At 35.2% G+C, this 12,500-nt stretch overlaps 1 protein-coding gene across 3 annotated transcripts in view; it reads right to left on the bottom strand.

The window, feature by feature from the left end:
- LOC125027224 (bestrophin-2-like) overlaps positions 1-12,500 on the bottom strand; it is a 19,068-nt gene that overhangs the window by 3,354 nt on the left and 3,214 nt on the right. For all 3 annotated transcript variants that reach the window (XM_047616178.1, XM_047616177.1, XM_047616176.1), the window contains exons 3-9: positions 5,354-5,500; positions 4,435-4,545; positions 3,484-3,655; positions 2,218-2,347; positions 1,243-1,481; positions 442-675; positions 1-92 (exon numbers count right to left, since the gene is read on the bottom strand). The exon at positions 1-92 is cut by the window's left edge and continues 340 nt beyond it. In XM_047616178.1, coding sequence (XP_047472134.1) covers positions 1-92; positions 442-675; positions 1,243-1,481; positions 2,218-2,347; positions 3,484-3,655; positions 4,435-4,545; positions 5,354-5,424 — 1,049 coding nt within the window. In that variant the 5' untranslated portion in view covers positions 5,425-5,500. The remainder of the gene's footprint in view (positions 93-441; positions 676-1,242; positions 1,482-2,217; positions 2,348-3,483; positions 3,656-4,434; positions 4,546-5,353; positions 5,501-12,500) is intronic.

The raw sequence follows: 12,500 nt of genomic DNA, 5'->3' as shown, positions 1-12,500 counted from the left end.
TCGAGGTGCTGAGAGAACGTCTTGCCCCAGTACATGTCCTCCTGGTCGGTCGGGTCTTCCAGCGTCGTGATGTTCCCGAGGAGGTATGACATCTTGGAAGGAAATCGTAGGATTGCAGGTATGATTTCGCGCTTGACATGGTCTCTAGATATGAGGTGTATATACTTTGTATAAGTTGTGTTCGTATGTCCTTTTCAGTCAAGAAATGAAGAACGGACTTCCCTTGAACAATGACTTTCGAATAAAATAATATATATATAAGGTGTATACGTACGTAATCCTCTACCAAGAAGGGAAGAGATTACCTCCAATAGAAAATATTGATAGTAATAATACTCTCGAATTTAAAAACAAAATCGAAAAAAAACAAAAAATCTAAAAGACATGCCCACCACACTTAAATAAAAAAACAAAAAGAGATTTATTTTTAATCCACCCTACCTCCAGGTGGCGGTCGAGAATCTTATCCATCTCGAAGTCGTCGTCGTCTTCTCCGAAAGGATTGACCAGCGACTCGGCCACCTTGAGCCAGCCCATATAGAAGAAAAACTGCAACAAGGTGAACACTGGCACGAAGAAATCAATGGTCCGGTTGTTGTAGTTCTGCGCGGGGTCGAGGAACTGGCGACCCAAGACGGAGAAGAAGAAGAAGGAATACACGGCCATAGTCACCACCTGAGGGAGGGAATCGGACACTTGGTATCGCGGTGTTGAGGTGTGTTATTGATAATAGATAAGAATATTAAGAAATAAGGATGATAGTGATGATGTTGATTATGATAAAGATAACAATAACATTAATGAAAATAAGGATAATAATAATGATAATGATAATAACAGCAATAATAATGATAATGATATTAGTAAGGATAACAATAACAATACTAATAGTAGTAGTAGTAGTAGTAGTCATAAAAACAACACCAATGATAATAATGATAATAATAGCAATGATAATAATAATGAAAAAATAAATAATCTAAGTATCAAGTCGATACTTAAAACGACCAATTAATCATCTTCCGTTAATAACATCAACAACACTACCAATTATATATGTTGACTGGCCATATCTCTCACATATAAATGACAGACTTCCAAAACGAAGGCAGGTGATGCCTCACACATACGATACATTATTAAATACGAATAAGACTATCATATCATTATCAAATTACTATCACCACCGGCCATTAAATGCGATTACTTAATACGAAAACAATGGTCTGGTCTTAAGCATACCTGCGTGTACACAAGAGGGATGCTGATCTCCGTCCAGCGAAGCAGCATCCCGCTCTTGTTCCTCAGACTAGCCAGTTCCTCCAGCAGGAGCTTCACGCCGAAGTCGTCCTTGATATAACCCGCCGTCCTGGCTCGCTCCACCAGCTTGCACGCCCACAGGAGAGGCAGGAACACCACGGGGACGCTGGACTTCGAGCCCTGAGCCTCTAGTATCCGCATTTCGTTGGATGTCATGTATCCTGCGTTCGGGGGAAGGTTAGGCGTGGAGGAGATGGTGTAGATGCGTTTGGGTTTGTAGTTAGTGTGGGTGTGGTGTGGATATGTTTGGCATGTAAGTGGGGAAGAGATGTGGGGGGAGAAGGAGGAAGGTAGGAGGAAGAGAGAGAGAGAGAGAGAGAGAGAGAGAGAGAGAGAGAGAGAGAGAGAGAGAGAGAGAGAGAGAGAGAGAGAGAGAGAGAGAAAGGAGAAACGAAAGAGGATAAATAAGAAAAATATGAAAGAGGGAGAAAGAAAAGAGCAAAAGCAAGTGCGAGAGAGAGAGAGGGGGGTGGGGTGGGAGGAGGAGACATAAAGAGAGAGAGAGTGGGGAGAGGTAAAGAGAAGAGAGAAGGGGGGGGGGAGAGAATGAGAGGGTGGGGAGAGGTGAGGAAAACAGTTACGGGTGAGAAGTGAAGAAAGAGGAAGGGAGGAGGAGGAGGAGAGGAGAGAGAGAGAAAGAAAGAGGAGAGGAGGGGAAAGAAATTAAAACAGGAGAGAGTTGTTTGGTCCCACATATAAATCTGCCCGAAGGAACGCATTTTGAAATTCAAAAAAAGATAATGATAATAATTGATAAATGAACAGCTTAACAAACGGTATCCAAATCACAGTTCATAAAACAACTAAACTGAAAAAAGTAATAATAATTAGAGTACAAAGTAATAATTTCACACCACTGGACTTGCATGATAATTAAGCGAATATTTCTCAACTCACCAACTTCTTTCAGATCCTTATAGGAAGGAAATTTTTTCTTGACCGTCGGGGAAATTTTGGCGAAGATCAGAGCGCAGTTTAAATTCACGTATCTTAGCATTGTTAATCTTATCAGGCGTGGAGGTCCGTTCTGAAATCGAAAAAAAATTAGTTTCCTGTTTTAAATTCGTCCTATGTCGTTCAGTTTTAATTACGTGGTTTAGTGGGCTGTTTAATAATGACGGTTGGTATTTTTAATTCATTCTTCATCTTGTGCATACGGGGATTTCAACTTTAAATTCGTCAACATGAATTTCATCTTATATGACTTTCCAAGCAATTAAATTTTCACTTTGCTGAATTCCATCTCATTGCACAACTTTCCATGCAATTCAATATCAATTTCAACATTTTTCAAGCAAATTAGTTTCGATTTAAAAAAAACTATCGGATGGCTTCAATAACATGACACAACTATCCAAAAGATTCAGTTTTAATTTTCACATGACACGAATTTCTATCTCGTGATATAAATTTCTAAGCTATTTGATTTGAATGTCATAATTCATCACATCTCACCATATAATATTCCACTTACTTCAATATCAATTTCAAAACTCATCACATGAATTCTATCTCATGACGTAATTTTCCAAGCAAATAAATTTTCGCAACACTTAATTTAATCTTTATGGCATAACGTTCCAAACAATTCAGTTCAAATTTCAAATCCTATCATATGAATTCCTATCGCATTACACAATATTCCAAGGAATTCATTCTCAATTTCAATTTCAAAACTCATCACATGAATTTCCCTTTAATTACATTACATTCCACGCAATTAATTCTCAAATTCAATTTCAGTTTTCACATCAAATGGATTCCCAATCACACCACACAGCATCCAGCCTTATACCATCTAACCCCTTAGTGATTCCCAGTATCCACCCACCCATCCACCCACACACTACCCACTACCCACCCATCCGCTACCCATACATCCATCCACCCACTACCCACTACCCACCCACCCACCCACCCACCCACCCACCCACTCACCCACCCACTACCCACTACCCACTACCCACCCACTACCCATTACCCACCCATCCACCCATCCACCCACCCACTACCCATCCACCCACCCACTACCCACCCATCCACCCACCCACTACCCACCCACTACCCACCCATCCACTACCCACCCACTACCCATTACCCACTACCCACCCACCCACCCACCCACTACCCAGCCTCTCCCCACTTCCCCCTTGCAGAACCGACCTTGCCACTGATATAGGAAGAGCAGAAGAGAGCGAAGTTGTCCGGCCACGGGATAGACAGGTACTGCTCCCACCATCTTTGCACCACGACGCTCACGTAGAAGCCCAGGACGAAGGAGATGGGGATGAGGTTCCTGAAGTAGTCGCAGTAGAGGGAGAGGTGTTCGAAGATCCTGTAGAGGCGAAGGGAAGGTCGTGAGGCAAAGAGTGGGTCTGGAGTTCGTGAGGCAAAGAGTGGGTCTGGAGTTCGTGAGGGAAAGAGTGGGTCTGGAGTTCGTGAGGCAATAAGTGGGTCTGGAGTTCGTGAGTTCGTGGGTTTGTGTTTTCACCTGTGTGTGTGTTTTTTACATATTTTATTTGTCCTTTTATTTATAATGCTTATTTTTTGGACGTGGGTTTGTTTGTGTTTTTATTTCTGTTTGTTTTATTGTGTGTTTATTTATGTTTTATTTTTGTGTTTGTTCTACCATATATTTTTTTATTTGTATATTAATTTATACTTTTATTTACTTGGCCATTGTAAATATGTTTATTCATACTTATATATATATGTTTATTTTACTGTATGTTTAAACTTTTATTTACATGCTTATTCTATAATATGTTTATCTATACTTTTGTTTATAGGCTCACCCTCTCATAGACCTATTTAAAGAGTGATAATATAAACACAGCCTATCTCACTGACCCATTTTATTATCTTACCAAACGGAAATTTGCATCACAAGCAAAAATATCTTATTGCAGAAAAAATATAAACACATTAATCCATTTTATCATCGTACCAAACGAAAATTTGCATCCCAAGTAAAAAATATTTCATTGCAGAAAAAAATATAAACACATTACTCCATTTTATCATCTCACCAAACGGAAATTTGCATCCAAAGCAAAAAATATATTATTGCAGAAGAAATATATATATATAAAGCAAAAAAGGTCCTTTGCTTACCTTCTCTGTTCATCGTCCAGGGCAAATCTATAGACCATGGAACAGATGAAATAAAGGAAACAGTAGACCAGGGTGTCAGGCCAAACCAGCTTGTAGAGACTTCCTTTCCATCTGATAGGGAAAAGAGGCATGATTGTTTTTATCTCTGCAATGTAAGTGTGGTGTTTTGAGTATGACTGAGTGTTGAGTGTAAGTGTGATGTTAGATATGCCTGATATCTGTTGGATGTAATTGTAATGTATGTTAGATATGGTTATAAAATGTTAGATATATATGTGATATATGTTGCTACAGTTTAATGTTTGATGTAAATGTACTATATGTTTAATATGACTATAATATACGTTAGATATATCGGTAAAATACATTGAATAGAACTGTAATACATGTGGCAAAACAAGCGTGTGAAAATCATAATACTATGATTTTCACTCATAGGGCATGGGAGTGAGGGAAACAGTAAGCCTAAATTGCACTTTGATTAAAAAGAAAGGATATATATTGATTGCAACTCATCTCCAGGATTGAAGCAATTTATCTCACCCATTGCGAGAATTCATTAGATGTTTAATTAGAGACTGCAAATGAAGAATATTTTTTTTATTGTCATCTATGTTCCTTCAGTTACGCTAAACCATTGAATCACCTGCTATCAATCACAGCAGCTCCAAATACCATTACCTAGATATCGTCTCCCCCGTTATAAATCACGTGAATCAGGCCATATAATCACGTAATGAATCAATTTAATCAATCTCCCTGAACAGAACCTACAACCACCAAGATGTCTTCTCACCCTGTTATTAATCAATTAAAATAAAATTTCCTCATTTACCCGAACGGAAACTTCAAACGCCACCACCAAGATATATTCTCAACCTGTCATGAATCCTACAATGAATTCAATCAACTTATTTACCTGAACAGAAGCCTCCAGAACGACCCGAAGCCCTTGCAGTCGGAAACCTTATGCGTGTAAGTGATGGTCATGTTGAAACCACTTTTTCTTAGGGAGAATCTTCAAGCTTTATATCCCTTTTATCAGGACGCCGATGGGAGAGTAGCCCTGGGATGGAGAAATAAACAATGGAATTAATAGATAGATGGATAGGGAAAGAAATGCTTATGGATAGATAGATAGATGGATTTAGAAAGAAATGCTAATGGATAGATAGATAGATGGATAGATAAATAAATGGTGATGGATAGATAGAGGAAGAAAAGGTGATAGATGGATGGAGAAAGAAATGGTGATAGATGGATAGGGAAAGAAATGGTGATAAATAGATAGAGGAAGAAAAGGTGATAGATGGACAGAAAAAAAATGGTGATAGATGGATAGATAGATTGATAGAGAAAGAAATGTTGATAGATGGATAGATAGTTGAATAGAGAAAGAAATGGTGATAAATGGATAGGGAAATAAATTGTGATAGATGGATAGATAGTTAGCTAGAGAAAGAAATGGTGATAGATGGATAGAGAAAGAAATGGTGATAGATGGATAGATAGTTGAATAGAGAAAGAAATGGTGATAGATGGATAGAGAAAGAAATGGTGATAGATAGATAGATGGATAGAAAAAGAAATGGTGATAGACAGATAGATAGCTGGATAGATAAAGAAATTGTGATAAAATGGAAAAATAGACAGATAGAAAGAAATTACGATAGATGGATAGATAGATGGATAAAGAAAGAATTGATAATAGATGGATAGAAAAAGAAATGGTGACGGATTGATAAACAGATGAATATAGAAAGAAGTGGTGATAGATAAATAGATGAATATAGAAAGAATTGATAATAGATGGATAGACAGATGGATAAAGAAATATGAGATAACAGAGGAGTTGATTTGGTTAGAGAAATATATGATAACAGATAAAGAGAGAGATAGATAGATAGAGAGAGAGAGAGAGAGAGAGAGAGAGAGAGAGAGAGAGAGAGAGAGAAAGCGAGAGAGAGAGAGAGAGAGAGAGAGAGAGAGAGAGAGAGAGAGAGAGAGAGAGAGAGAGAGAGAGAGAAAGCGAGAGAGACAGAGAGAGAGAGAGAGAGAGAGAGAGAGAGAGAGAGAGAGAGAGAGAGAGAGAGAGAGAGAGAGAGAGAGAGAGAGCAAATAAGTGAATAAGTAAATAAACGAACGAATAAAGACGGATATTTTGATAAATTGACAGATAAATTAATAATGAAATATATGATTATAGATAAATAGTTAAATAGATAAAGAAATATTTGATGATAGATAATTAGACAGGTTAATAAGCACATCAATAATTGTATGTGTCTGCGTAGGTGTTGTGTCATTTGCTAGAAATAGATCCTAGATATAGAGGCTAGTGATAATGTTGCAAAATCATAACAAGAATAATAAATAACAGTAATAAAAGGTCAATGATGATTATAATGATGCCCATGATAACAGTGTCAATGATAATGATAACGATGCCCATGGTAGCAATGGCAATGATAATTATACTGATGGTGATGATAACAATGACAGTGATGTTAAATTGGTGATGTTATTATTGATAACAGTAGGGTATTGTGTTAACGATGAAGATGATAGTAACAGCTGTAAAAATAATGATGATAATGATGATGATGATGATGATGATGATGATGAGGATGATGATGAAGATGATAGTAACAGCTGTAAAAATAATGATGATAATGATGATGATGATGATGATGATGATGATGATGATAATGATGATAATAATGAAAACAATAGCAATATTAATGATGATTATAATTACGATAACTATAGTAACAACAACATAATGATAATATCAGAGATGATGATGATGATAGTAATAATGATGATGATACATATAATGATAGTGGTGATAATGATAATAATAATTACAATGGCAATGACAGTGATAATGATAAAATTAGTAACAATAATAATCGAAATTAGAATGATTGCAATAATAACAAACAAAATGGCGATGATGCGATGGTGATAAAGATGATAAAAAGGAATAAGAAAATAAATGAAGAGAGATTTTAGATTTCTTGAAGGTGACCTCAGCGACAATCATCATAATTATTCATAATCACCCACACCTTTAAAATTATCCCTCAGATGCTTAAAAAAAAAAAAAAAAAAAAAAAAAAAATCCTCAAAATTTATGACTTAATGCCAACCTTTCGAGAAAAAGATTAAAGGCTTAAAAAAAGAAAAAAAAAAGAAAAAAAAAAGAAAAAGGGCTCTAAAAATAAGAAATTAATTGAACTTCGCTTTTCGATCTAATAACGGTCAATCTCGTCGCCAAAGTTGACGTAAATGACCGCGGATTTTCTGGGCGTACAGTTGCTAAGGAGGTTGACGCGCTGTAACGACCCGGCGTGAATCAGCGTTCGAGCCAAGATGGAACTTTCGCTGAAGTATCGCCCTGAAGAAAGATTTCGTAGAATAATGACATTTAAATAGATTTCGTAGAATAGTGACAGTGAATAGATTTCGTAGAATAATGACATTTAAATAGATTTCGTAGAATAGTGACAGTGAATAGATTTCGTAGAATAATGACAGGGAATAGATTTCGTAGAATAGTGACAGTGAATTGATTTCGTAGAATAATAACAGTGAATAGATTTCGTATAATAATGACATTTAAATAGATTTCGTAGAATAGTGACAGTGAATAGATTTCGTAGAATAGTGACAGTGAATAGATTTCGTAGAATAATGACAGTGAATAGATTTCGTAGAATAGTGACAGTGAATTGATTTCGTAGAATAATAACAGTGAATAGATTTCGTATAATAATGACATTTAAATAGATTTCGTAGAATAGTGACAGTGAATAGATTTCGTAGAATAATGACAGTGAATAAATATTGTTGAATTATCGTAATGAATAATTATTTCGTAGAATAATGACAGTGATTAGACTTTACTGAATGATCGTATTTAATAATTATTACGTAGACTAATGACGTTGAATAGATATTTGTATACTGAATATACGTTTCGCTGAGTGGCTGGTTATCCTGAATTAATGTTTTGGTAGAATGATCGCATTGAAATCACATTACGTAGAATATTTGTACTTAATTAATATTTCGTAGAATTATTATCGTGAATACATCTAGATGAATTGTATTTATTAATATTTCGTAGAAAACATCACAGATTAATTATACTGAACTGATATTTCATAGACTAATTATCTGGAATAGATACTTCGTAGAATTATCGAAATTAATTGATATTTCGTAGAATAATGATATTGATTTGACATTCCGTAGAATTATCGAAATTAATTGATATTTCGTAGAATAATGATACTAAATATTTCGATGATCGAATTAATTGAATAACTGAATTAATATTTCGTAGACATGTATAAAATAATCCGCGAAACATGAGCTCATAATTTCATAATTTGCAATATTACTTGATAGAAACCTTTTTATTTGTCTTAATATTTTTTTTTTTTATCATTATTATTTCATCTGTCTACCTTTCTGAATATTCCTTTTAATTTGTTTATCATTTATCTATTCATTTATTTAATATTTCGCTTTGATATTTCTTTTTCCTTAGTAATATAAGTTTATTTTACGATTATTTGTTGTTTCATCTTCGTCGCTCACTTTATTGTGATCGAAAGTAGTGTAGATTTTAGTTTATGATACAGGATAAAATCATATATGTATATATATATATATATATTTATATATATATATATGTATATATATACATATATACATATATGTTTGTATGTACATATATATATATATATTTCTCTCTTTCTCTCATTTCCTGTATGTTTATCTGTCTGTTTGGCTATATATCTGTCTATCACTCTATCTATATGTCTATCCATTTCCCTCTCTCTCACTCTTTCACTTCGCGAAAGAGATAATCATTATTGATCTAATGCAATTATCATTATTGTTATTATTTCCACCGCCATTGATCGTTATCATTGTTATTATAATTATTATTGTTATATTATTGTATATCGTTATTACCATTATTATTATTGTCATTATTATCATAATCAAGATCATTACATTATTACCATCATTAATATCACTATCATCATTATTATCATCATAATCACCATCATTAACATCATCTTTATCTTCATCATCAATACAATTATCACCTTCATCATCATCATCATCATCATCATCATCATTATCATCACCATCAACTTAATTATTATAAGTACTTCCTAACGGCCTAGACGGAAGCCCGTGAAAGTCTGCGGATAATTTATGAACATTTCGCGTGTTGCCGGCAGATGAGTGGATAAAGGACTGTGCAATTGTTCCTTTCCTGAAACTGATAAAGTACTCATAATAATGTTATAGGCTAAAATTCAAATGTAATACCACTATGTAATGTTATGACCATGCATTAAATGTACCACAGCTTCCCCACGCCTGTGCAGTTAGCCAGGGTGGTAAATAAAGGACTAGACTAAACTACTGCGGTAAGAGTGAGGTAAGACAAATTTCCATTGATACATAGACAAGTAAGTTGACAGAGATACATGAATAGATAAAATGTTGAATTGCGAAGTAGATATACATGGATAGACTTATAGAAAAGCAGATGGATTAAATGTATGTATGGAAATATATATAGACTGTTAGATATGGTTATGAGTAGATATCAATCGTTATAGATGGATATATACACATATATATACATTTATATACATATATATACATATATATACATATATATACATATATATACATATATATACATATATATACATATATGTATATATAGAGAGAGAGAGAGAAAGAGAAAAGAGGGAGAGAGAGAGAGAGAGAAAGAAAGAGAGAGAGAGGGAAAAAAAAGAGGGAGAGAGAGAGAGAGAGAGAGAGAGAGAGAGAGAGAGAGAGAGAGAGAGAGAGAGAGAGAGAGAGAGAAACAGGCACACAGACGCACAGACAGCCTGACTGATAGACAGACAGGCAGACAGACATACCTGCATCAGAATGAATAAATGCAGATAATTGTAAGAATAAAAGAAAGCAGATGCACAGGCAAATTGATAAATATTACAAAAGTATACAAGAGTAACTGAAGTCAATACAACAAGGGATTCAGACATGAGATTCTCAGAGACGAATGATGTAAAGATACCATACAAAAAATATTAATTTCTATATGAACATCCTTTAGGGATATTGATTACAGCTAATTATTACATCATAATAATTATTACCATTATAAATCTTATTTCCTGTCGGTTATTTAGCAAAAAATATATGTAATCATTATCAGTATGTTCTTCTTTTTTTCGTTTACATGCACAAAATAACCTTAGAAATTTGAACAGATATTTCCGGAGCTTTAGATAAATAGCAAGCGAAGTTCTCTAATTTTCGCGAAGCTCAAAGCGCTATTTATCTGAAACACTTGGCTCGAAACACTTTGAATTTCGAATCGTCTCAAATCACGCGAATTTTTACGATCTTCATATATAAGTACTTATTTTCTTTCTTCTGTCGACGTGTGTGTTAGAGAGATAAAATTGAATGCCACATATTTTCGAACATTATCTTTCCAATTCCTTTCCCAAATTAGTGTTCCGAGAAGAAGAATATTATTTTTTAGGAGTATAGTAAGCGAATATGGAACGTGGGAAAAAGGTTGTTTAAAACGATATGGATTTTCCCTTATATTTGAGTGTGTGTTTGTGTGTGTGTGTGTTTGTGTGTGTTAGTAGGTGTGCGTGCGTGCGTGTGCGTGTGTGTGTGCGTGCGTGTCATTGCGTGTACGTGTATGTTTGCGTGTTCGCGTGCCCGAGTAAGTGGAAGCATGTGTGATCTATTTACCTAGGTGTCTCTCCTCAACATCCCAATATCTACAATCTCGCGAAGCTAAACCAAACACACTCATTAATTGCCGCCTAACAGGTGATTCAGCCTCATTAGGTGACCCGAAGCTGTCACCTCTCGCCCGTCAAGGTGTTTGCCCGCCCGTGAATCTTCCTAAAGGTGAGTGTCTAGGTCAATATTTACTTGACGTTCGGAAATGAATATAACTGGCTGATGTGAATGGCGCTTATTACCACATACTCAGTCATCTCTCGTTTTCATCTTCATCATCTCTCATTTTCTTTCTTTCATCATCTTCACTCATTTTCTTTCTTTCATCATCATTATCTTCACTTATTTTTTTTCTTTCATCATCATCATCTTCACTCATATTCTTTCTTTCACCATCATCATCTTCACTCATTTCCCACACTTTCCGTCTTTCCTTGCGCTGGTGAGGTAAGTTAAAGGGCGGTGAGATAGGTTTTTAAATTTTCTTAGTTTAAGGAAAGACAGTAGAGAGTACCGAAAAAAATCCTAATATATATATATATAGACTTATGGAAAATAGATGGTTAATAGCGTAATTTAGTACTGATATTATCATCGATGGTATTATTATCACTATTCTTAACATTCTTGTTTTCATTACCCTGATTACAACTATCATTAACATGGTAATTATTTCCATGCTTATTTTCATCGTAGTGATAATAATCATTATCATCATTACCATCGTCATTATGATTCTCCTTGCTATCATAATTGATAATTACCTTATCATCGTCTCTGTGTGTTACCTCAAGTCCTCTAGAAGATTTAACAAGGAACTAGTGAGTCAACGCAAGGCAGGTGGTAAGGATAGACATATAGGTAAATAGATCGCGCATGCTTGCACCTGCTCGGGCACGCAAACACGCAAATATAAAGACACATTGACACACACACACATTCCCATCCCACGCAAACATGCAAACATACACGTACACTGAAAGACACAATCACACGCACACAAATTCCCATCCCAAGCAACGCGCAAACACACACACACACACACACACACACACACACACACACACACACACACACACACACACACATTCTCATTCTTAAACACTGCATAATTATAGCATCATCCTTTGTGTAAACTATATCAAGTAATCTACTCGTACCACCTCTAATGCACAACGCTCATTGCACAAAACAAAACAAAAAAACAACTTAGAAACGAATATGAACGAAGCACATTATCGTCACAGTCAAAGAGA

Source organism: Penaeus chinensis, chromosome 7, assembly GCF_019202785.1.
Source record: "Penaeus chinensis breed Huanghai No. 1 chromosome 7, ASM1920278v2, whole genome shotgun sequence".
Taxonomy (NCBI): Eukaryota; Metazoa; Arthropoda; class Malacostraca; order Decapoda; family Penaeidae; genus Penaeus; species Penaeus chinensis.
This window is presented reverse-complemented; position numbering and strand designations above follow the sequence as displayed.